This window comes from Podarcis erhardii (assembly GCF_964252035.2).
Source record: "Podarcis erhardii genome assembly, chromosome: 6".
Classification (NCBI taxonomy): Eukaryota; Metazoa; Chordata; class Lepidosauria; order Squamata; family Lacertidae; genus Podarcis; species Podarcis erhardii.
In genome coordinates, this window is record NC_138510.1 from 96,548,402 (window position 1) to 96,574,554 (window position 26,153).

Genomic DNA, 26,153 nt, shown 5'->3' on the forward strand with positions numbered 1-26,153 from the left:
GTTTGATATAATGCCTAATTGTATTTTAGCTGCTCCTTTCAAAAGATTTGAAATTCCCAATGTTAACATCGATGCATTGCCAATTCCCAAATAAACAGAATGTTTATTACTAGGCAAATTAAATTCAGCTTGGTTCAAGTTGAATTATTTTACTTGTTTCCGAAGGATTTTTTGCCTATTTGCTATTATCTTACAGGCTATAGCAATACAAGTGCTGGGTGGGTTATCAGTGACTTTCTAATTATGTGAAGCATAATTGCTTTTAAAATCACTTTAAGAACCTTGGATGTTAAGAGTACCACATATTAACGTTTAGTAATGTTGGGCCCCTTTATTACTGAAGCTATGCAACATAATGTTCTTGCCTGTGACATTTTTGTTTGTTTATATAATGCACATTACTTTGTGCACAGTGACTACCTGAGATGAGTATTTTTTCCTAACCCATTTGCACTTCCTTCTCTTTAAGGAAAATGATTTATTTTATGCTAGTGTCAGTGTTTCCAGTACAAATTGGCTTAGATTTTGCTTATCCCTTTTTTCATCCACAGCAACTGGAGCAGATCCAGAAGGAACTGAGTGTTCTGGAAGAAGATATCAAACGAGTGGAGGTGAGGCACCGAGCCATTGTTGCAAATTGAGCAGTTTTTCATTTCCGTTAAACTGTCTGCATCGCTGTGAGCTGCTGTCTTAAGTTTATGGCAGTTACTTCAGTAATGATGAAAATGAACAGATTAAGCTTTCTGCTTAATTTGTTCACTTGAATGCTTGAGTTTCTGCTTGATGAGAGGGCATTTCAAATATATGTATACCTTCAGTGTATTCAGAATTTATTTCTCTGTGTGTAGCTTTCTGTGTGCTTCAGCTTGTGAGGTATTGGGAGTTGCATCATAATCCTAGATGGCTCAAAAGAAATAATTATTATTCACTTCAGACTCTGATTCTAAACCTCTGCTGCCTTGTGGGATATCTTCGGGAGAAGAAAAAGCCAAGGAGTAACCTACACAAATTCAGAGTGAACTTCCTAAGACAGTTGGGTGGCACCTTGTATGCCAAGCTGGTGCCACATGTGTTACTCCGTTTTTCTTTGGCCCACATCGGCAAGGCTGAGAAGGGGGTCTTGTTGTCTGGGCAGCCCAGGACCTCCAGACACACTGCCCAGGTTTGAGCCCCAGACAGGTCACTTCAGTGCTGCTAAAACAGCCTTTCGACCCCATTGTCTCTCGAGACACCACCAACAAGAACTTCCCTTCAGCCCATAAAATGATAGTGCCAGAAAGAAAAAGCTGCATCCAGCCGGCAACATTCAAGTAGATAGGAATAGTGATCTCGCCCCTTCTGTTTACTTTGTCCCTCTCTTTTTCTGGAATAAGAGCCCCGTTTTGAAAGTTATTGCAATGATGTGGCAGTTCCTGATCCCATGTGGTTGCAGCATGTAACCACTGAGGGTAACCATGGGGGCTCTTCGCTGGAAAGACATGTTTGATTAGCAGTGCCCACATATTGCTTATATTTACATAAGTAATGTAACTATGTAAGACTACAGGGAACTGCCTCCTATTCTGTTGCAGATGTGAATGAAGGAAGGCATTCTATCCACAAAAAAGAATAATAACCTTTTAACCATAGTTTTAGTTTTGGACTTTGCAGTTTGACCCTGCCAGTTTAAGAGTTTTGTTTGCCTATTCAGGTAGGCTGCCTGGTAGGCTTCACCTATATTGAGAAGCTAATTTAGAAATGCTGGGATGAACTTGCTATTTATTCAAATGCATCATCCTATGTCAGAGCTCCTGTCTCACCATTAAGCTTCTAAAAGTGTTTGGACATTTTGAGAGATAGCAGCTGACTTTCTCCATCTGGGCTGATATTAAGAGGCTCAGATGGAAGCTATTGGTCCTAATTGTACCAGCCTGCTCTTGGAATAAAGCACTTTGATGATAAGCTCAGTGTGGCTTAGCTGCTTTAGCACCATAAAAAGAGAAAATAGCATTAGCTACTCCAGAAAATGCTAGGAGTGTTCTATGAAACTAGTTGAGTTGAAATGAAAATAATGAGTTAAGGAATATCTTCCTAAAGGTGCTTGCTGTTAATGGGGGTGTAAATCTATCTTTGTATAATTACTGTGCTGCATCTGGTTATATTGCAGGAAATGAGTGGCTTGTATTCACCAGTCAGTGAGGACAGCACTGTGCCTCAGTTTGAGGCTCCCTCACCTTCCCACAGGTACTACTCTGTTGTTTGCTGACATGTCTGGTATAGAACACACTTCATAAAACGAAAACAAAACTTGCTCCACCCTCATCTTCCCCCCTTCCCTCCTTCCCTTGCCATTGTCTACACTCATCTGCTTTACTAATGTTTCTGTCTTTTTGGAAGGAAATACAGTTTGTATAGAAGTAATGGGAATGGATTATGTCCTATGGGGATAGGAAATATTTTGCAGCCCAAGGTTTTGATTCCCTTTGGAGCAACTGTCTAGAGTTCGCTTTGTGCTTCTCCCCAAAATTTTGGGGCTAGTACATTTTGCCAGGAATTTGAATCGTCCAGGAGGAAGAAAAATACCTTGGGAGACATTTTTTTGCAGTCCAACAAATTACCCAAACGTATACTTGCCCAAAGGGAAAACTCTCCCTCTTACATCACCATGGAACAAGAAATGTCTTAGGGCCTCTGTTGTTCCCACCTTGAAGAGAAGATCCTTGTCACTAGTAATCAGAGTCCCGAAACCTACATTTAGCTTCCAATGGGAAAACACCCAAACTCACTCCAGCAAATTTACCAGTGAAGCAGCCCCAGTTGAACACAATTCTAATAATCAGTAAGCGCTTTCAGAAAGTCAACTAGATAACAAAACTGTCCCTCCTTCCCACCTTAACCACACCTTTTCTGCCAATGAAGACCAACATTTTGATTAAAGATCACACTTCATTGATTAGAAGAATAGAAGAATGGTGAAAGGAAGTAGACATCCATATGATTTCCATACAAAGTGGATGGTGTGGTAGGGGAGGCATGCTCAAGCAAGGCAGAATGGGGAGTGCGGTGCAAGGGAAGGTGTGTGGTACAGCAAACTGCAATAAAATCAGCAACAAAGTCAACCTCTTATGTCTGGCAAGGTGTAATACTACTTCCCTTTAAATGCCTTAAGATTTGCTTTCCTGGCAGCTTCACGTTACTGTGATGATAGCTTGTAGTGAGCTTTAAGCCCCAGTTGCAAGGCAAATGGTTGCTCTTTAAGTGTGAGGAGATGCACTGGAATGCCATTTACTAGCTTCTAGATAGTAGGTAGAAGGTAGACTGAGTGGAGATGTTCCCTGATGACAAATGGTGACACTGTGACTTTTCGGGCTACTTAAGTTGCACATTGGGGGAAATGTATATGACTTGCACTATATATTTTAACCCCTTATGTAGATTATTTTCTTTATTTTTTCAGTAGCATTATTGATTCTACAGAATACAGCCAACCTCCTGGATTTAGCAGTACTTCCCAGGTAAGAAAATAACCTTGGCATGTACGAAGATGGGGAAGTTGACCTTGGGCAGCTCAGTCTGGGAGGGTGATACAGATGTTATTAAATATTTACGGTGAAGACGCAAAACTAGCTTGCTATTCAGAACATTTAAAGTTTTCAAGTATGCTGATCAGGATATAATGCTAAACCATAGTTACAAGAATAAGCCTAATCTCTTCCTAGACTTACACAGTTCTCCCCTCCTCTGATGCAGCTAAAAGGAGAAGTTAATTTTTGATTAGCTACAGCTGGCTGTGCTGTCCAAGACAGTCTTAAATATGGCAAGTGAAAGCATACAAATTTCAAACCATACTTTTTGAAGCTGGTTTGTTTTCCTTATCCATAGTTACAATTAACCATAGTTTATCTATTTTGGCGGGATGCGGGTGGCGCTGTGGGTAAAAGCCTCAGCGCCTAGGACTTGCCGATCGCATGGTCGGCGGTTCGAATCCCCGCGGCGGGATGAGCTCCCGTCGTTCGGTCCCAGCGCCTGCCAACCTAGCAGTTCGAAAGCACCCCCGGGTGCAAGTAGATAAATAGGGACCGCTTACCAGTGGGAAGGTAAACAGCGTTCCGTGTGTGGCTCTGGCTCGCCAGATGCAGCTTGTCACGCTGGCCACGTGACCTGGAAGTGTCTGCGGACAGCGCTGGCCCCCGGCCTATAGAGTGAGATGAGCGCACAACCCTAGAGTCTGTCAAGACTGGCCCATATGGGCAGGGATACCTTTACCTTTACCTATCTTGGCACTCTTCAAATTTGTTTACCCTGGGGGGCAGAGTGTATATATTTTGTCCCGAGGAGCAAATAGATTTGGGGATATTTTCATTGTGAAAACAGTGCAGTGGAGAAGGTTTTGCTTACCACTTATCTAGTGCCCTAATCTTCCCTATGCACCCTTCAGATCATCACCAATCACAGATAACAATGGCTCTCAAAGTGAACCATTCACAGTGGGATCAGGTGTTAAACAGGGCTGTGTTATTCCCCCAACTCCATTCATTATTTTCATTGCTATGATCCTACACTTTGTCGAAGGGAAACTCCCCACCAGAGTAGAAATCATATATCGAACAGATGGAAAGCTCTTCAACCTGAGCAGGCTGAAAGCAAAGAGTAAGGTTACCGTTACTTCCGTCATAGAGCTTCAGTATGCTGATGACAACGTAGTGTGCACACACTCAGAGGGATCTCCAAACCATCCTAAATATCTTTGCAGAAGCTTACAAAAAGAACCGCCGACCTTCTGATCGGCAAGTCCTAGGCTCAGTGGTTTAACTTATAAATGCCATCTCCAACTCCTCAAAAGATTCCATCAATGGTGTCTCCGAAACATTTTACACATCACTTGGGAAGACAGGTGAGCTAATATCAGTGTACTGGAAGAAGCAAATATCACCAGTGTTGAAGCAATGATTCTTCAACATCAACATCGTTGGACTGGTCATGTTGTGCGGATGCCTGAAGATCATCTTCCAAAGTAACTACTCTATTCCAAACTTAAAAATGGAAAGCGTAATGCTGGTGGTCAACAAAAGAGGTTTAAAGACTGTCTCAAGGCAAATCTAAAAAAATGTAGTATAGACACTCACAACACTGGCCTGCGAGCACTCCAGTTGAAGAACAGCCTTTACCAAAGGTGTCATTGGCTTTGAAGACACTCGAACTCAGGACGCAAGGGAGAAACGTGCTAAGAGGAAGGCACGCTTGGCAAATCCACGCCGTGATCAACTTCCGCCCGGAAACCAATGTCCCCACTGTGGAATGACGTGTGGATCCAGAATTGGCCTCCACAGTCACTTACGGACTCATTGTTAAAATCGTGTTTATGGAAGACAATCTTACTCGGCTATGAGAGACCGCCAAAGAAGAAGAATCTTCATCCAGCCTGGGTTTCTCTATTGACCCTTCAGATACTTGCAAGAGATATGTATATTTCCTACATTGTGTTTAGCTCGGCCCTAATGAAGTTTTTCTGAATACTTCCTGCTGTATTCTGAATACAACTACTTGAGATGGCATGGTAAGCAAGAGAGTGAACAGATATTGAAGAAAACAGGCTGTGTGATGTGAAGCAGCTTGATTTCATCAAAGATGCATCATGGCAGATTGATCATTTAGTAAGAGAGCAGGTTCTTAGTTTTGTTGTAATACAAAGGTACATTGTACAATACTATCATTCAAGAGATGGCAGCTGCAGTCTTCTGGTTCACTTAGAGTTCAGTGTTGCTTTGACTTTTGAACAAACTACACCTAGCAATCTTTTTGGAGGTGTGTTCAATTTTTGTGTGACATCAGCTTGTTTTAACACTATATCCTTAATGGGTCAAAGGGGTGGATTGATTTCATTTGGAAGCGGTCCTGGAACCCATACCGTAGTACAGATAGAACGGATTGAGGTTTGTTCTAAATGGGCACACCTTAGACCAAATTCCATATAAATCAAAGTGGAACTTACTCATCCATCATTCTTATTAGCTTTTTGATGTTAGTACAGTGGTACCTCGGCTTAAGTACTTAATTCGTTCTGGAGGTCCGTACTTAACCTGAAACTGTTCTTAACCTGAAGCACCACTTTAGCTAATGGAGCCTCCTGCTGCTGCCACGCCGCCGGAGCCCGATTTCTGTTCTTATCCTAAAGCAAAGTTCTTAACCCGAAGCATTATTTCTAGGTTAGCGGAGTGTATAACCTGAAGCGTATGTAACCTGTATTGTAGTTCCGTTTAAGTTGCCTTTGGGGGAAAGGGAGCTCAAGAAGTATTTTCTTGGTCATTTGTTTCCTTGAAAGTGATTAGTGTAAAGACATTCCATTCCCTCCCCTCAACTTGGAGAGCTGGGTGTCATTTCTTTTGTAGTGGTATGACAAGAAATTAGAGAAGTTGCTGTTGTATCATCTGTTCACCGGAATACTGTGATCTTTGATTTGTGTGATATTTCTCTTACAAATCTTATGCCTGAGGCATAAATATAGATCTCTTGTAATTATTACCTTCATATCAAAAGGATTATAGGTAAGAGACGTCCCATGTGGACCACTGACAAAATCAGAAGCAAATACAAATGTTAACCCTTATTTTGATTCTTAGCATATCTGAAATGTCTATCTACTGTTTATTCGTTGAGCAGTAGAATCTGCCAAAGGAGTTGCTTCTGAAAACAGCCTTTCTCCTCCCCCTCCTTCTTTCAGGCTAAGAAGCAGCCTTGGTATAACAGTACGCTAGCATCAAGGAGGAAGAGGCTTACAGCCCATTTTGAAGATCTGGAGCAATGCTACTTTTCCACCAGGATGACTCGAGTATCAGGTAGAATACCTGTTAGCTACTGAATAGGGTACTTGACTGTGTCTTTACCATACATCCAATTACCTGTATTCTCCTGTCCAGCATGGCAATTTGCCGCTCACCAAGGTTGATTTCTCTAGGCGACCAAGATAATTGACACCCACGACCATAATATTGATTTGTTTCTTCTTTGTAGTTTTGTCTGCCCTCCAATTCCTTATTACAGTGAACCCTCAGGTAACGTAACTTTCGGGTTGCGAATGCGGCAAACCCGGAAGTATATACTTCCAGGTTTCGCCACATGCGCAGAAGCAGTGCTTCTAGATGCGGACTTTTTGGGGTACATACGGACCTCCAGAACGAATTAAGTTCGTATCCAGAGAGTCCACTGTAATTCTCTCCATTGGTTCATATTATTGCCCTCCACCCTCTCAACCAGATACAAAGCTTTGTCTTTATTTAATTCATCCCTGCTTTGTCCCCAAAATTCAGTCTGACTTACTGTACAGTACGGCAGACTTCTCTCAGTCCCCACCCACAATTACAGCATAAATCTCTAGTCTTCTCTTTCCTTGACTATCACAGCTTTTCATTATGATTGGTTGTTTTTTTATATGTATATTTTATAACCTACTATGAACCATCTTGAGAAACCATATGGTAGAATAAATGTTTTAAAACATTCAAAAATAGTATATTAATTGCCTTCTCTTGTGCCACCTCAGTCTCCTTACCTATGTCTATATCTAAAACTTCACTGCCAACAGCATTCACCTCTTTGGCTCCTCTTTTAAATTCCCTACATAGATTCCTGTCCCTATCTGCAATCAGCATAGATTAGTTTTCTTTAACTTCAGAGTTCTTTGTGGCCTTTCCTACTCTGTTTTCATCTGTCCCTGTATTCATGTCTGTCCTGGGAAGTGGTATATAAATTAGGGTGACAACTTTTTTGTGGGGGTGCTGTAGGGCACCCTGTCATCTGCCCTGCACCACCAATAAGGCTCTCCTTTTCCTCCCTTCCTAAAATGAGACAGGAAGGGTGCAGGTGGAAGAACTTGCTGCCATTGCTGAACCAACAGCAAAAGTAGTATCTGCTTAGGCTGTGATTCCATCTGGAAAGGGTGGGCCTGGCCTCATGCACTAATAATATCCAGGTTAGACTGCTGTAATGTGATTTGTGTGTACCTGCCTTTTTGAAGACTATTCAGAAACTAAGTGATGTAGAATTTGGCTGTCAGAATGTTAGTGTGGTTAAGGATGTCAGAACATGTGTCACTGAATAATGTACCAGTTGCACTAATTGCTGATGCTCCTGACTGTTCTACCATCTAAAAATCCTATCCCCACCCCTCCTACCTTTGTAGATGACAGCAGAACCTCAAGCCAGTTGGATGAATTTCAGGAGTGTCTATCCAAGTTCACTCGCTACAATTCTGTCCGACCCCTCGCAACACTGTCGTATGCTAGTGACCTCTACAATGGATCCAGCATAGTATCCAGGTAATAAACGTATTGTTGTTGAAATTCTAGAAATTCTACAAAATGGGACTTCATAGGGTCAGGCAAAGTTCTTCCTTTACTTGAAGGTCTATCTTTGGCCTCAATATTTTGCCTGCATGAATGCTGCCCACAATTTCTCCTTCTTGGTTTCCTTCTTAAGCTTGGTAAATCAGTGAGTGGGCTTGAAATTAAATTTGCCAAATGAGGCACTAGCATTGCAGCAGGAGCTTGCTGTGAGTAGAATAGTTTGGAACGTAATCAATGAAAAGAATGCTGTATGTTTGAATTGAGTTGGGAGGTCAGTGAATATAGGAAGAAACTTGAATATTTGGAGATATTCAAGAATGTTTTTGTGTATTAAAGACATACAAATAGTTTAAAATGCTGAAATCTTAAAGATGCCATCTCCTCTAATTCCAATCTACCTAGCAAGAGTATAAAAATATATATATAGTTGGTTCAACACATGTTTAACCTGCAGTCAGAAACAGACAGAATTGGCCTGTAGGGTACTTCAGCTTTTTTTAAACAGCTCACTGTTTTTTCCCTTTCTTTCCTGTTATGCTGTAAGTAGAACATTTCCATTAGAATGTCAACTTTATTTTAGAAGAGTAAATTGACAAAGCATGAAGCTGAGTATCTTGGGAGAGCTTTTTCTCTCTCCATAACGTTCTGAACACCTTGCAGTTGAATTCTTTTAAGATGCTAAATTAGGCATTAGGAAGTAATATGATCAACTTCAGTAATAGCTCTGTCTTGGAGGATTCAAAATGCTGAACCAAACATGCTGTTAAAACAAATGAGTATAACTTTCTGATGAGGTGTAAATGTAGACATGATGAAGTTACATTGATAAGAAAATGGTTTAATGCCAACTAAATTGTTTTTTGTTAAATCCATAATTTGTCAGTAAGTCGCAGAACCATTTTATGTTGGTTTTTCAATCAAATAAATTAGCAATTCCTAGTGTAGAAATTCACAAAGATAGGAAACTTCATAAAAGAAATTAGAAGAATGAAAAATGATTGAAAGAGCTTGCCTGTCATAAATTTTTGAAGGACATCTTTTTTAAAAAAAATGCTGTGGTGTCCATTACTTAGATATCAAAAACATGTTTGAGAACACTGAATGGACATACTAATTAAAATTTTAAAAATATCTAGTTTGGTTATATTCTTTACTGTCTATGCATCTCCTGTCTGGAAATTGTCCAAAAGTTAGACTATATATATATAGTGTTTCCCATCCAAAATAATATTTAAAATATGACATGTTTATAACAGAATATGACCGAATAGTTGGATAGAAAACTAAATAGAAAATAAAATTAAAAGGGCACATAGAAAATGAAACAGGTTACATTTGGGACAATAAGTCAGCATGATGCTGACTGACAACTCCCATCATCCCTGACCATTTGCTGTGCTGGTTGGGATGGATGCCAGCAGTTTTTTGCAGGCAAGTCACTGCTGGCCACTGTCTGTTCTGCCACCTTCTTTGGGTCAGACTATAAAAGGCCTCATACTACCTAGAAAAGCTCTGTTGGTTGATCCGGTGGGGATGTAATGGAAGCAGCAAAAGTATGTCTTCTTGGCCACCTTCACTGTCACTATAAATAGGCTCAATAATGAGCACCGACTAATTTTGCTTACATTTACCTGGAGTTTTTCTCTGCATGCGCTCTAGCTGTCTCCCCTGTCTTGTTCATTGCCCTCAGCTCTGCTCTACACCAAGGAGCCAGCGAGGCTCTGTCAAGTGGGAAAGGGTACTCGGGCAAGTGTGTCAATGGCCTGGGCCATCTGTATATTCCACAGATCAGGCAGTGTTTCAGCAAGAACCCCAGTCATATTAGATGGGACAATTCCCTAGAATCATGTGGAAACCAGCTGGATCCTTGAGCCTCTGAGGGTTCACCATCCTAATAGGTCCCAAACCTCTGCAGAGGGGGAAAGCTGCTGGACACCTAAAACTCCTCAGGAGGCGAGCCAACCATGATAAAAGACTGATGTTAATATCCTTCCACTCTCAGATCACTCTCTTCCTGCCCGGTTGAGAAAACCAGATCCAGGGTGTGGCCTCCCATGTGGCCAGTGACATGTTGAGACAGCCCCATATTTTTTAAAAAATAATATTTATTGCTTTTTGAAAAGGAAAAAGTAAGAGAAAAGAAAAACAAAAAAGCAAGGAACAAGAACAAGAAAAAGTAAAACAATACAATACAATATACAAAACACAACCTCAACACCTCACCCAACATAATAAACTAAACAAATTAAAACAAAAATAATTTAAAAACATACATCATTCCTTCTCCATATTCTAACTTTCATTCCCCTATATCATCGACCTCCTCTCACCTCCCTCTTTGTATTCCACTTCCATTAATTGTTTTAGCAATTCCTTTCCATCTTTCTCCATTTTCTATCATATAAATGTCTTAACATATTTTTAATCTTATTTCCATTAAAGTTAGTATACTTATTTAAACTTAACTCCTTATAGCATTTCTACAAAGGCCATAAAAATTCATTCCAACAATTTCCCGTCACTCATTAATTTTACAATATTTCTATATATAGACTTTAAATCTTCCAATCTTCTTCCACCATCTCCTCTCCCCGGTCTCGGGCTCTGACAGACACTTCCGTCCACTCCGTACAGTCCATCAACCTGGAGATCTTACGTCCGAGGCTCTTAACTCTTTTCCACATCCCTTCTGCAGTTCTTCTTGATATTCTTTGATGCTAAAGAGCAGATCTCGAGGAAACTCCAATCCAACGACACCTTCACTCCCTCTCGACAGGTCAGCCAAATTTCCACAATTAAAGCTAGGATCCATAAAGTATTTCAGGGCATATTTCAAAATTCCTCCAACTCCAAAGGCCCCCCGAGCTCCAATCTCCTCCTGACCCAAATCCATATTCCAAAAGTCAATTAATCCCTGCATAGAGGGATCTTTCCAACTTTCCTTTTCCAGTCCAAGCCAGGCTCCGATCTTCAGAGTCTGACTTTTTCTAGTTTCTAGGGCCTCAACTTATAGTCTTCTATTTGCCTCTGTAAGACTAAGGCTCCCCCTTGTGTTGCTTTAGGTTCGACCACAGCAGCTTTCTCCTTCTCCTTTTCAGCAATTTGTCCTGCTAAAATAGATTCCTGTGTCAAATCCTGAGTAATTTCTATATTGGTGCTCACTTTTGGTCCCAAAATGTCAGTTTTAGTAATCATAGCATCCAAGTTTTCATGAAGCTGTTCCAGCAAATAATTTATCTTGCAAAATGCAGTTACTAAGGCTTCTCCTGTCGACATTCTCGAATGTCCAAGGTCATTCTCTAGTTCCCACACTTCTTATCAAGCAACTGGAGATTCCCCAGCTCCACTCTTGTAACAGTTTCAAAAGCTCCCTCTAGAGGGAAACTATCTCCACTTGTATCAATCCTTTCAGAGAAAGTTCAAAATGTAAAGTTAGTTTCAATTTTCAGTTACTTTTCCTCCCTTTTAAACGCAGAAGCGGACAATGGAAACAATATATTTTTCTTATTCAACCGACTGTCAACATCCGTTCTCTTTGCTGTCAAACGTCAATCACTGTCAGTCCGTTCCCAGGTTCAGAGCAGTGGGAATTTAATTCTAATCACTCTCTCCTGCAGGATACACGGTCCAAAATTTCCCCCCTCTTCTCCTGCTTCCAAGGGGGGGGGGTCTAATAATTTCAATCGATGGAAGTTTAATCCTTTACATAAGGCTTTCCAGGACCTTAACTTGTAAGCTCTTTGCTTCAGTCTATTTACAAAAGGGGAAGGCAGACTTCCTGTTTTGAACCTTCCCCGTTCGGTGTCAAATTAAGGTATTTAAAGAATCAATTTTCCCTACTACTCACGGGTTGTTGTTTAAAGTCCAATTATCACAGGAAAAAGTCAGCGCTCTCCGGCAGCAGCAGTGCGGCTTCACTCCGTGAAAGAAGCGGTCGATTCAAAGCACTGCGCCGCTCACCCCACGTCGCTCCGGATCCCCAAAACAGGGTTTCCCCGTGAGTAGGGGAGGCGCAAAGGGTGCCGTTGCCGGAGGCGCTAACCCGGAAGTCCGAGACAGCCCCATTTTTGTCATGGCTGCCATGAAACCTTCAGCTCCCACAGCATAGATGTCTGGAAGCCTTCAAGACCACTTCCAAGACCACCTCTGTCAGCTCAATCAGCAAGATTGCTGGGCAGTGTGGTGGGTGGTAAACCAGCAGACTCCTTAATATGTCCTGATTGCCCAGTGCCAGGTACATTCACTCTAGATTCCCACTCAAGCAGGCAGGAAGTTTGGAGAGAGAGATGGAATACAGCCCCCACCCCCACCCTCAAGACTGATGCCGCACTGAGGACCCAGGTAGGCACAGCTGAATAAGACCAAACCCACAGTGCTATTTTTCTAGAAAAAGAGATGCCGGAACTGAATTCCAGTAAGTTCTGGCTGAAAAAAGGTCCCACCAACCCATTCTCAGTAATACATACCAGGTCGGCCTCCTCATCCACAATCAAGTCATGAATGAGAGAGATATTATGTAAAAGCAACCTGGCATTTTAAAGCAGCGTTCTCAGGCCTGAGGGCTGGCTAACAGAGCAGTCACAATTCCTCTGGCTAGAGATGGGGCTGGCATGTGGCACAACCACAAACTGTGTCACGTTGTGACCAAAAAGGGACTAAGAAACTCAGTAAATTAACAGAAAGCACCAGTATTGCAAGTGAATCTTTATACATGCATACATACATAATTTTATTTGCATGCTGCCTTTCCATAGTTAAAACCATGCTCAAGACAGCTTACAGCATAAAAAATTTCATAATTACAAACATAACAAAGTAGTCATAAACAGTAAATAAAACATCAAAAAGTACACAGCCAGATCGAACAGTTTTCACATAAATCATATTAAGATCTAAAATAACGATACAAAAAATTAATATCAATAACAACAACCCCCCCCCCCAACAAAACATTCTAAACAATACTCCATCCCAATAGTCTGTTCAGCAGCCTCACTTTTGGTAGCTGGAGTCAGTCAGGGTCCTGCCTTCTCAGGCCAGGTGGGAAAAAGCCTGCAAGGCAGGGATGAGGTCTTCCAGGACTCTCAAGAAGGCTTGCACTAGCATGTTCTCCCATTTTTATTTTGAGATCAGAAGATGCATTTGAGAGGAGGTACTATTTCCTATGGAAAAGCTAAATCATAAGGCTCTTTTCTCTTCCCTGCTAAGTTCTGACTACTTCCAGTTTCCCCTATCTGCTGTTATTGCTTTGCTGCTACGATTTTCTTCTGATTACTGCATAGGATTTGGAGTTGCATTGGTCACCCCAGCCAATTTGGAACGATGGACTAAATGGGATAACATCTGTTACATGCTGCTTTTATTGGCAGCAAACACTTTCAATCCCTTTCAAATAAATTGCAAGGAGAGGCAGGATGCTATTTAATGCTCCTTAAAATATTCCCAAAACATGTCTTCACCTTTTGTATCAGATCTCACAAGAAGTATAAAAACAATATATCATTTAATTAATAGCTGTAGTTTACCAGCCCACAAGGTGGCAACCTCTGTTTGCTTTGGAATCAGCATTGTATCGTTTGGAATATGAGTTCCGTATCTAGCCTCTCGGTAGAAATTTCATGCTGTTGCAGATCCATAGCACTTTGGCTCAACAAAGGAACATTTGAGGCATTCTTTCTTTCTGAATTTACTCTATGACCATCTTAGCAAATGTTGATATTAAATAAAGATCAACAATGGGTTTTTTAAAAAAATCAATAGAAATGTGCTTCAGGTTTACCTAAAGGTAAAGGACCCCTGACAGTTGTCCAGTCGCAGACGACTCACTGCTGACCTTCTGATCGGCAAGCCCAAGAGGCTCAGTGGTTTAGACTACAGCGCCACCCACGTCCTCAGGTTTACCTAGAATAATATAAAATCAATATAAAATGTGGTGAACACCTTGTATATAAATAGTGTTGGGGGGGAATTGGTCTTTAAAGCTATTTCACACATTACATTTTTTTTGTTGTGTGGATAAAAATATCTGTCTGTACCAAACATGTGTATTGTATAGATGGGTCAGGGACCAGAAATTGGCTGAGAGTTCTCACTAGGTGCATTTATGGTGGCACACACACTTACTATGTCCTATATGTAAAATAACTTTTGAACATAAGAGTCTGCACATACAATTTTGGCCTACTGATAACTGAGCACATTGGCAGTCTTCAGAAATTTGATAAATGAGTAAAAATGTCAGCTTATTTGGATTCTGGTCTAGAGTTAATGCAGCTAAACAACTTCTAATGTTTTCCCCATGGTGAAAGTCAGTACTAAGACATATAAAAGATGAATAAAGAATCTGCAATGTTTGAATGACAATGATTTTTAGGAATTTATTTAAATAATTGAAGTAGAGATGTGCAAGGATATGGCAGAATTAAATTATTTCTAAAATTTCACTGGTAACTGATAGAACAGGTCTATAAGTGGTCTACTGTGATGTCCTTTGATACTAGCAAGTTGTATTTATTGAGAGTGGTTAAGAATATTCTCAGTAGCTGTTAATATGTGTGGCACAGGAGGTCAAAAGTGTGTGTTTAGGTTGGAGTAATGTAGCCTACAAAGAAGGATAAAAACTCATTGCAAAGTTTTACAGTGATTTTCAATAAGTGCTTGGCCTCTTCAACTGTACACATGGTTACTTTTGTGTAGGCAGAATGTTAGGTTGGCCTAAAGACCACATGACAAAACTTTATTTCAGAGGTGCTCAGAAAAGCACAACCTCATTAGTGAGCTATAGGGAAAGAAAGGACATGGCACCCCATCAGCACATGTTTCTCAGTCTTGGCAACACATGCATGGTTTCCCCCTTTTCTTTGCTATGCTTTTGTCAGGGAACTGCCATCGGAAAGACAGGAGGTGGAGGGGCTCTCAGAAGTCAGGAGAGAGTCAGCAGCGGAGGAAGGCACCAGCAGGGGGAGAATGGGAGATCAGAGAGAGAGGGAGGCGAAGGAATGGCTCAGGGAGTCTTCTAGCGATAACAGCGGGGAAGTCTCAGGACCTCCCATAGGTACACCCACTCCTCACCGGAAACTGTCGCGCCGTGAATCCAGACGACGCGTTTCCGTCAAGGAGCTTTTATGCTGGAGTAAATTCCGTAAACGCCCACTGTCGGATTCTGCCAGCGATTGACGGAGCCATGCTTAAGGGCTCCGCTAAAGACAGAGCTTTGCTAAACTGAGCAAACTGAAGGACTAAGCTTTTACGCACAAGCAGCTCATCGTCCCATCACAGCAATCCGACAGTCTCTGAAAGCAGCTTGTGCAAGGAGAGGCATCATGAGCAACCCAGCCGGAGCCGGAGAAGCGGGAGGAGCTGGAGCGGGTCCAAGCCTGGAAGAAAGGTACAGGATGTTGGAGGTCCAGCTAGCGCTGCAAACGGCTAGGCTCGAGGAGAGGAGGGCTCAGGATGCAGAAAAGGGAAAAGCCACCCCACTCTCAAGGAAGGTGCCAGGATTGGTGCAGAAGTTTGGGGGTGATCCCAGGAACTATCAAGCCTTTAGGACAGAGATGCAATATGCCCTCAATCTGCAGTTTGATGACTTTCCTGATGAGGAATCGAGGGTAGCATTTGTGATTGGACGCCCTAAAAGACACAAGGAAGTTTTTTCGCGCCATGGATCTGATGTTTTCCAGCGAGATTGAGCAGGGAGTGGTGCGCAGACAGTTAATGGGGTGTAAACAAGGGAGCCGATCTGTCCGTGAGTACTGGACTGAGTTCACCATGCTGATCCATAAATTGGGTTGGGATTTGTCGGCGGAACCGATACAAATGCTGTTCGAAGAAGGGCTATCTTCAGCAGTGAAGGACGAACTTTCCCGGGCGCCCAGGGCGGAGTCTATGGACCAGCTGACTAAATCCGCGCTGGCCATAGGAGCACGCCAGGAGGCGAGAGCCTTGGAGAAGCGGGAAGGGAAGGGGGAACGTTGGAGGGATTTCCGCATTCCAGAGATTCCCGAGCAGCATTCCCCGCCAGCAGAGCCGATGGAAATTGGAACAGCGCGCGCGCGCGCAGTTTCAAACCCCAGTGAAGGGCGGAAGAAGGAGGGAAAGAGCGCCAATAAATGTTTTCTCTGCCAACAGCCAGGTCACTTTGCCAGAGTCTGTCCGCAAAGAAAGGAATGGCAAGGGATGGCGGGAGCTGTTGGGGGGGAGGAGGAGGGAGCTAAGGAGCAAGTAAAAGCCAACGCCTGGCTGCCACCATCGGGGCACAGCAGCCAGGCCAAGGAGCAGTGAATGTGCCCACGCCGGAACCCCCAAGACCAGCGCTTGTAATAGAGGTGTCGCTAGAGCTGCCAAACGGGCACCCACTAAAGATTAAGGCACTATTGGACTCAGGCAGCTCCTGTAATTTTATGAGTAAGGAGTTTGCAGCCGGACACCAGATACAGACTATCCCTTTAAGTAACCCTTTGCAGGTGACCACGATTGATGGGAGGGCGCTGTTGGGAGGAGAAGTGAACCAGCAGACTGTCCCAATGATAATGAGGGTGGCAAGGCACACAGAACTGATAGCGTTTAATGTGGCCACCTTGGGAGGAGCGCCCATTATTTTGGGGGTGAGCTGGCTAGCGCTGCATGATCCGCTAGTGGGATGGCACCAGAGAGTAGTCTCATTTGGGTCAGCGCATTGCCTGGCACACTGCAAGGAAAGGGAAGCCCAAGTAGGAACCCAGGCCACGCTAGCAGGGGTGGAAATAACAGACAAAGGGAAGGTACCACGACAATACGCCGACCTGGCTAACGTCTTCAGCGAAAGGGAAGCAGATAAACTGCCCCCGCACAGACCCTTTGACTGTCAAATCAACTTACTCCCAGGAGCACAATTGCCAGTGGGCAAGCTGTATGCAATGTCAGACAGAGAGATGCAGGAGTTAAGGGAGTTCATTGACAAGATTCTCAAGCGAGGTTTCATCAGAGAGTCACGAGCGGTGGGGGGCAGCCCAGTGTTCTTTGTGGACAAAAAAAAATACTAATAAACCCAGATTGGTCGTGGACTTCAGGGCCCTAAATGCGGTGTCAGAACCAGTGACTTTCCCCATGCCCAGAATCGATGACATTCTGACCCGGGTGAGGAAAGGGAAATTTTTTACCAAGCTGGACCTAAGGGGGGCGTATAACCTGATACGTATGAGAAAGGGAGACGAGTGGAAAACCACTATGTTCACCCCCTTGGGGGCCTTTGAGTACCTTGTTATGCCCTTCGGTCTACAGGCGGGCTCAGCCTGTTTTCAATCATTCATGAATCACGTCCTGGGACCATTGCTTTACAAGAACTGCATAGCGTTCTTAGATGACGTCCTGGTGTACTCAGAGAATGAGGAGCAGCATGTGCGAGATGTAAGAGAGGTACTGAGCAGACTGCAAGAAAACCAGCTGTGGGTGAAACTGGAGAAGTGTCAGTTTCATATCAGAGAGGTGGAATTCCTGGGGTACCGGTTGTCAGACAAGGGATTGGCCATGGATCCTAGCAAGGTTCAAGCGGTACTGGAATGGAAGACACCGAAAACTAAGAAGGACGTGCAAAGGTTCCTGGGTTTCGGAAACTTATATCGGAAGTTCATCAAGAACTTTGCCCACTTAACGGCACCCATCACTGATTGTCTCAGCAGCAAGAAGAAATTTGTCTGGACAGAAGAGGCGCAGTGAGCGTTCGAAAGATTAAGGAAGGCGTTTGCGTCGGAAGAACAACTTTTGCACGTGGATCTACAGCAACCAATGAGAGTGGAGACTGACGCCTCAGACAGAGCGGTGGGGGCAGTGCTTCTACAGCCGGGAAAAGATACGTCGGAATGGAGACCGTGTGCCTTCTTCTCGCGGAAGTTGAACAAATCCGAAAGGAACTACACCGTATACGACCGAGAACTACTCGCCATTCATGAAGCGTTCCAGAGATGGCGACACTTGCTGATTGGGGCGCAGCACAAGGTCCAAGTGCGGACCGACCACAAAAATCTAGAATACTGGAGAACTGCCCAAGTACTGAACCAGAGACAAGTGAGATGGGCCCAGGAGTTCTCCAAATTCTATTTTGAAATCCGTTACGTACCAGGACCAGAGAACGTCAGGGCGGACGCTCTCTCCCGAAAACCTGAGTATTTAGAGGGGGAGGGAGCGCCTGAGGAAAGGCATATCATCCCCGAGGACCACTGGGTGTGTGGGGCGGCATTGGTGGGGCAAAGAGAACTGGTAGAGGGTACCGAGAACGATGAATATGCCCAAGAGAAACTCAGAGAACTCAGGGGGACAGGGGAGAACACAGGGGGGTTTGAGGAAAAGAACGGAGCGTTGTATTACAAAGGGGCACTGTACATACCCGATGGGGAACTGAGGGGCAGAGTGCTCAAGCAGTTACATGACAGCCCCACAGCAGGGCACTTCGGGCAGCACAAAACCATGGGGTTGGTTACCAGGGAGTTTTGGTGGCCCAAGGTGAGGGAAGACGTACAGGAATATGTTAGGGGGTGCGACAGGTGCCAGCGAGTGAAAGGGGAGAGGCTGGCACCAGCGGGGCTATTGGAACCCTTACCCACACCAGAAAGGCCATGGGAGGCGGTATCCATAGATTTTATGACGGATCTGCCAAAATCCAAAGGGAAAACAGCTGTCATGGTGGTGGTAGACCTATTAACTAAGATGTGCCATTTCATAGCCTGTTCACACGCAGTCACAGCGGAAGAAACCGCCAAGTTGTTTGTAAAGCATATTTTCAGGTTGCATGGCGCCCCCTTGAGGGTGGTCTCAGACTGAGGGAAACAATTTACTTCCAGGTTCTGGAGGAAGCTAATGAGCTTACTGCACGTGGAAGTCAATTTTTCAACGGCCAGGCACCCAGAAACAAATGGGCAGGCGGAAAGGGCAAACGGGATTTTACAACAATACCTGAGGTGTTATGTAAATGACAGAGAAAATGATTGGGTAGATAAGTTGGCCCTGGCAGAATTTGCCTACAACAACGCGGAGAACGTGTCCACAGGGATGAGTCCCTTCCTGGCAAATTATGGCTGTCATCCCAGGGCATTTCCAGGAGAAGGAGGGGAGAGGTGGAGTGTCCCGGCGGCGGAACACTTTGTTGAAGAGATGGAAGCGATCCACCGGCAACTCCAACTCAACTTAGAGAGAGCCAAGGAAGAATACAAGAAGCAGGCAGAAGAATACAAGAAGCAAGCAGGCTATCCACCCAAGGACTGCCGTTCAAGGGAGGGTGTAAGAAATTGAGACCCAAACGGCTGGGACCCTTTGAGGTCATACAACAGGTCAACCCGGTAGCATTCAAACTCAGATTGCCCAACCACATGAAACTGCATCCAGTATTTCACAGGTCCTTACTGTCACCGTACCGAGAGGGGCGAGAGTGGGGAGAACGTGAGAGGGAGGTTACTCAAACACCAGTCATAGAAGAAAGGGAACGCAACATGCATGTGGCAGAAATCATTGATTCCAGGTGGAAAGGGAATCAAGTAGAGTATTTGGTAGAATGGGAAGGGGAAGCGGAGTCAGAAAACACATGGGTACCGGCAGAGGAGGTCAATGACGAGATTTTAATAGAAACGTTTCATCAACGGTTCCCGAGGAAACCTCAGCCCGTGGCACGGTTCAGGAGGGAACACTTCGGCACCACCGATGAGGAGGGGGAATTTGAAGGGTTCCCAGAGTCAGGGGTGGAGGAGGGAGTAGACTCCGACGAGGAAGAGGAATCAGGAAGAAGAGACGGGAGGCAGTGGCGAGAAGTGTTTGAATCCTCTGATGAGGAGGAGTGTTCCTTCCGGGGTTTTCCATCCTCACCGCCAGTAGGGGAGGAGGCGGGAGGGGGTGAAGGGGGCCCTGGAGGGGAGGTGGATGTCAGGGAACTGCCATCGGAAAGACAGGAGGTGGAGGGGCTCTCAGAAGTCAGGAGAGAGTCAGCAGCGGAGGAAGGCACCAGCAGGGGGAGAATGGGAGATCAGAGAGAGAGGGAGGCGAAGGAATGGCTCAGGGAGTCTTCTAGCGATAACAGCGGAGAAGTCTCAGGACCTCCCATAGGTACACCCACTCCTCGCCGGAAACTGTCGCGCCGTGAATCCAGACGACGCGTTTCCGTCAAGGAGCTTTTATGCTGGAGTAAATTCCGTAAACGCCCACTGTCGGATTCTGCCAGCGATTGACGGAGCCATGCTTAAGGGCTCCGCTAAAGACAGAGCTTTGCTAAACTGAGCAAACTCTGAAGGACTAAGCTTTTACGCACAAGCAGCTCATCGTCCCATCACAGCTTTCAACATTAAGAACTGATTGCTTAAGCTGTGATTGAGGTGTATGTTCTGATGGGATATGGCACCACCACCTTTCTGAAACTAAGCAGGTCTGGGTCTGCTCAGTGGTTAGACAGGAGGACTGTTGGAGAACTCTGTGTATGCCATCTTGAGTTCCATAATGAGGGGGGAAATATAGCATGTTAAAATTACAACATCATATGGGCACATTTTCTGTCTCCATGGTACTGGGAAAGGGTTCCATGTGGGAATAAGGAAGATACGATAGCAGCCTCTTGCCATAGTACTCAATCATAGACTATGTCATGAACCTTTTTTCTCTCACTTCTGATTTTAACTTCTTTATAATAGGGTAGAAGATGCATGAGAGAAATCCATATCTCCTCTTGTACTGCTTTCTTTAGGCTTACTTTACTGTGCTTGGCTTGTGACTGGTACAGATTTCCTTGTTTCCATACCTCCTTGTCACTAGAAGTTAGAAAGTTAAGGGTTAAATTATGGAAAATACCTAAAATGCTTGAACTCTTCTTATATTCCTTTCCCCTAGTATTCTTCCTGTGAAGAGAATCTACCTACCTCTGCTAGCAGTTAGGGCGAGTTCAGAAGTTAGGGCAACCTTTAATTGTTTAAATTGATTCTGCTTATTTTGTTAAAATATCAAATAGTTTGATAAAAGTACAGTTGGTGTGCTTTGATCCAAGGGAATTCTGAATTAACGGTAGTGTCTTACCCTATATCTTTGCCTTTGATGCTCTGTATTTGGTTGATGGAGGTAGCTAATAATTGGACGGGCTGTTCTATGGTCAGTTATCCTGGTGATAAAAGTGGCGCACTAATACTAAATTAGCTAATCATCTGTCATATGATCTCTAGGGCAGAGGTGAGGAACCTCAAGCCTGTGGACCAGGCTTGGTCTGTGAAGCCAATTTGGGGAGGCAAGAGAGTTCATTGGAAATTAAATATGACACTCTGGATTCTCAAATGTGGGTAGTCCCCACCCACCTGTCAGAGTTGACCTGCAGTGCTAAATAAATCTAGGGCCGTGGTTTTTAACCAGCGTGCCGTGTCACCCTGGGGTGACTTGAATGATGGTCAGAAGTGCCTTGAGCAGCACCAGCCCCCATTCCTCCTTCTTTCCCTCCCTCAGATGAAAACAAAACTCGGCTTCCAGTGCAAAGCCGGTAACTCCCTACTCAGAACAGACAAATAAGATGTGCTTCTCTACTTTTTCATGTATCTCTGTGCTATGTGATGTTGGTTGTCTTTGAAAGAGTGCTGCTTGAATGTGCGCCTCTCTAGCCCATCTCTATGATCCCAGCTGCTGAGGGGAGGCCTGAGTCACTGCCAGTTGGGGCTGCTTAGGAATCGTGTTTCAGGTTTTTTTTATTGGATGCCACCTTACAAAAAGAACATTGAGCAGGGCAATGAATGACTCCTAAGTTTTTAAAAGCCTTTTCAAATCTGTACTGCTTAAATTTTAATCCTTCATAAAAGGATAGGCAAAACCACTAAATGACAAAACAGCCCAAGTTTTTACCAAGTACTGGGGAGTCCCCACTTGTGAACTACTGGCACACATGCTCCCACTTACACACACACTGAAAGTGGCACACAAAAGGGGCAGGGGCAGAACAAGGGAATCCCCACGTGGTAGCCCGTAATGGAACTCCAAAGTAAGTGGGGATTCCCTTGTATCCCACAGGGGAGCCGCAGAAAGAATGTGGTTGGTCAAAGGAGCCATGAGCTCAAAAAGGTTGAAAACCTCCGCTCTAGGGGATGCCAGGGTGTAAAGATGGGTAAGGACTCTCCTGAGGAGCCGGCAGGAAGGTCCCTTCTAACTATGATTCTGTGACCCAAAGGCACATCATTATTTCTTTAATGTAGTAAAAGTGGATTTGGGTGTCAGGTATTTCAGTTCAGATTTCTAATTGATTTCAATATCTTAGTTTGAAATACATGTTTTGCCAGAGCTGTCTTGAAGCATAGCTAGAAGAATACCCTGAAATAACTGTCCTTGGACCAGAATAAGAGCGATGTTTGAGGTTTAGTAAGAGCACACTGACTTGACTGTGATAGCACAAAGGTCTACTAAGGACAGGGGTGGGAAACCTGTGGCCCAGGCACCATCAACTCCAGCCAGCATGGTTGGGCATGATAAAGAGTTCATAGAATCATAGAGTTGGAAGAGACCACAAGGGCCATCGAGTCCAACCCCCTGCCAAGCAGGAAACACCATAGTTGTAGTTTAACAACATTAGGAGGGTCACAAGTAGGCCTGGACGATGTATCGATACATTGCCTGAAACCAGTTTAAAGTTAAAATCGCGAGAGTGATTTCAGAATTGCAGAGCAGGCAATGTATTGTGAATCCCTGCTCGCCCCTGGCTGCAGCCAGCGCTGCATGCTTTAATCTGGAGACCCCAGCCAGGCCACCTGATGTTTGCCCACTCGCTCCCTCCGCAGGCCAGCCGCTGGCCTTAGAAGTCTGGCAGCACCTTCATTTCTTTCCCTGGCCACGTGAGTGTCAGTGGGCTGCTCCCTTCCTTGCACCAAGCGCTGAGCGGAACAGAGCCGCCTCCCGTGCCTTGCGTGATGCTCTGGAGGGTGGTTCCTGGTAGCTGCCATTTGCACAGCGAAAGGCTATTGCCAAGGCAAGCCACAACTGCTGGCTCCTGGGAGGCCGGTGGTGCCTCAGGGCTCCGCAGTGTTATGCCATGTGGCACCTTGGCTGGTGCGCCCCACCTGGGGCAGTGCCGCCTGCCCAGCCTTGCCAGGAAGTCACAGAAGCTGATCATGGTGATGCTGATCATACATATGCATATGCATATGCATGGCTGACAACATGCATATGCATGGCTGACAACATGCATATGCATGGCTGACAACTGCCTGCTTCTTTCCCACCTTCTTTCCCCCTTTCTGACATTGTAATATTTTGGGATATCATGAGGTTTAGCTGGTGATATATTATAATGTTGGGAAGCAGGTACTGTCCAGCCCTAGTCAAAGGTTCCTCAACACTGACCTAGTCCTAGACTATAAAGGTCTAAATGAGACACTGTGTGTTGACCTGTTTGGAGAAAGAGGGACAAGATCCTGGCAACCTCAGATCTTTAGCTGTTAGCCAAACTTTATGGACACTGCTTATTTTGTGGACACTGCTTTCAGGGTCTGTTCACCCAGGCTTGCCATTGCTTAGGTGTGAATGGTACTGCTTTGATGACAAAATGGTTCATGCTCAGAGAATGAGTTTTCTGTTAGTATGTAGATGCTGGCAGTTATGTGCAGTGCTGTGTTCAGCGGCAGTTCATTGTGAAGCCCTTCTAGACGGTGCCAACTTTATGGGACCTGGCCATTAATGTAGGCTTCAGTTGGGAGGACTACACCTTGCCTCCATTCCAGAGTATTGTCTAGAAAATACAATGGCCCTAAAGCATGCTCACACTTCAAAGTATAACATAAAATTAACAGAACTGGCTTGGCAATTCTTAAGAGTGTTTGTAATGTCTTCTTGAATTGTTTTCTGGTATTTTGCATCTTGATTGTCAAAACAATAGTCTCATTATGGATTTCCCTGGCATTGCTTATAATGGTTCTATGATGAATTAAAAAATAGCTTTATTGTGTATGCTTGAGAGATTTTTAATTTTTAGGGATAAAATTTGCATACTTTGAATTTAGGAAGTTAATAAATGTAAGCCACTAAGCCTCCAGTGGGACCTCTTTTATTTAGCTTTAGCTGATAATTTTTAGCCCCTGATATTTAGGAGATGCCATCTCCCATTAAAGCTGTTAAAGCTTCAAAGAAATCTCCATCTGCAGATAATTAAATGATTTTTTAAACATTTAATCTTAATTTGTAGCCTGTTTAAAAGTATATATCAAGATACTACAGATGTTCATTTGGAGGAGGGCATCTTTTTCATCTCCAAGAAACAATATGGTCCTTGTATAATGCATGAACTTTGGCTTGCTAATTTGCAAAACAAACTTACTTTTTGGACTGTAAGTACCACAGTGCTGTGTTCTTAATAAATAAATAAATAAATAAAAAGCTCCCAGGCAATCCAATTTTCCACCAGGAAGATTTAAAATTCTGTGCCCCATATAAATGATGCAGATTTATCAAGCTTGCCCAGTTGCTAACTTTGCATTTGCTCTTCAGTTTTTGCCCTGTATTCATAACTTGTTCTGGTCCTACTAATTGTGGGAGGGGCAGAAGCCTCATTCCTAACCAACAAAAGTATTATTTTGCCATTTCTGTTACTTCAGCATATATTGTCTACATCCTCTCTGTCTCTGCAGTGGTAAGGACTAAACAAGATTTAAAAAAAAAAAAATGGCTGGTGAGATTCTCAGAAAACTGCCTGTTAGGTTTAGTATCAAGTTCTGTGCTTTTTTGTCCTCATAGAATTACCACATACCTACACGTGACATATCCTGACAGTTGCGGAACCACCAAGATAACTGTAACTGTTTAAGTGGCAGTGCATCGTGTGCCAACTGTTAGTCTGAAACTATGCAAGGGCTGAAGCTGGCATGTCAAGGTTCTTATGTCTGAGCCAGCCCACAATATGTCTCATGCTTTCTCCAATGTATTGTTTTATGCAAAACAGGTTGTGCAGGTAGAGTTTCCTTCAGGGCATTATGCAGTTATGAATGGACCTGAACGGCTACCTTTAATTATCTTCTATTTATATATAGAGGCAGAATAACTGGGACTTTGAGTAGCTCCCCCATTTTAAAGTAAGCTACCGTGTGTGCATACTCTCTTCTACTCAGGAGATGAATATTGGCAAGGCAGTTCTTTATCTCTTTGTTGACTTTACCTCTGCAATGTCTCTGACTCTCAGGCTTCTGACCTTCAAGCAAACAGTGTCATTGGTTAATATGCACACTATTTATATTCTTAGAAATAATTTTAGATAGCCTATTAAGTTTTGTGGGCACATCATTAAATGCTAATTTTAGTATTGACAAGTTATATCTTCTTAGGGAGTGAAAATACAGAGCATGGAATATAACTATTCAAAGCTTACATGTCTAACAGTAACAAAATCTCCTCAGGTAAGAGAGGATTTTCAGTTCTAATAACATGGACCTTTACCAGACATGGTAATATTTCTCTTTCAGCAGCAGAAGGCTGAGGGTATAAATTGAATCCAAGTAGATGAATAGCTGACATCAGTTTAGTTATGCCATAGCACAATCCACAGGGCAAGAAACAGTAGCTGACACAGCAGTTCAATTAAGATTGTGGTACAAATAAATCCATTGTGGTAGAATAGGCTCCTGGTTGTAAAACCCTTTCAGAGTAAGTTGACAAGGAAAAACACTGTGAGGCGATCAAGTGCACTGCAAAATGCAATTCTGCTAGGAAGCTTCTACAAATTAATCCTGAAAGCATACCTCTCTCCCCTTTAATTTTTCCCTGATCAGCATTGAACTGTAATCATTGTTATTTCTCTGAGGCATTAATCTGTACCTCACAAATGGCACCATTCATCTTCAAGATCAGAACTTGGAGAACAAGTGTTTC

At 43.7% G+C, this 26,153-nt stretch overlaps 1 protein-coding gene across 3 annotated transcripts in view; it reads left to right on the forward strand.

The window, feature by feature from the left end:
• The window catches only part of COP1 (COP1 E3 ubiquitin ligase), a 109,465-nt gene that overhangs the window by 21,406 nt on the left and 61,906 nt on the right, over window positions 1-26,153 (forward strand). For 2 of the 3 annotated variants that reach the window (XM_081865154.1, XM_081865156.1), the window contains exons 7-11: window positions 552-611; window positions 2,147-2,223; window positions 3,437-3,494; window positions 6,701-6,815; window positions 8,159-8,294. In XM_081865154.1, coding sequence (XP_081721280.1) covers window positions 552-611; window positions 2,147-2,223; window positions 3,437-3,494; window positions 6,701-6,815; window positions 8,159-8,294 — 446 coding nt within the window. The remainder of the gene's footprint in view (window positions 1-551; window positions 612-2,146; window positions 2,224-3,436; window positions 3,495-6,700; window positions 6,816-8,158; window positions 8,295-26,153) is intronic. The other variant, XM_081865155.1, reaches the window with a different exon arrangement.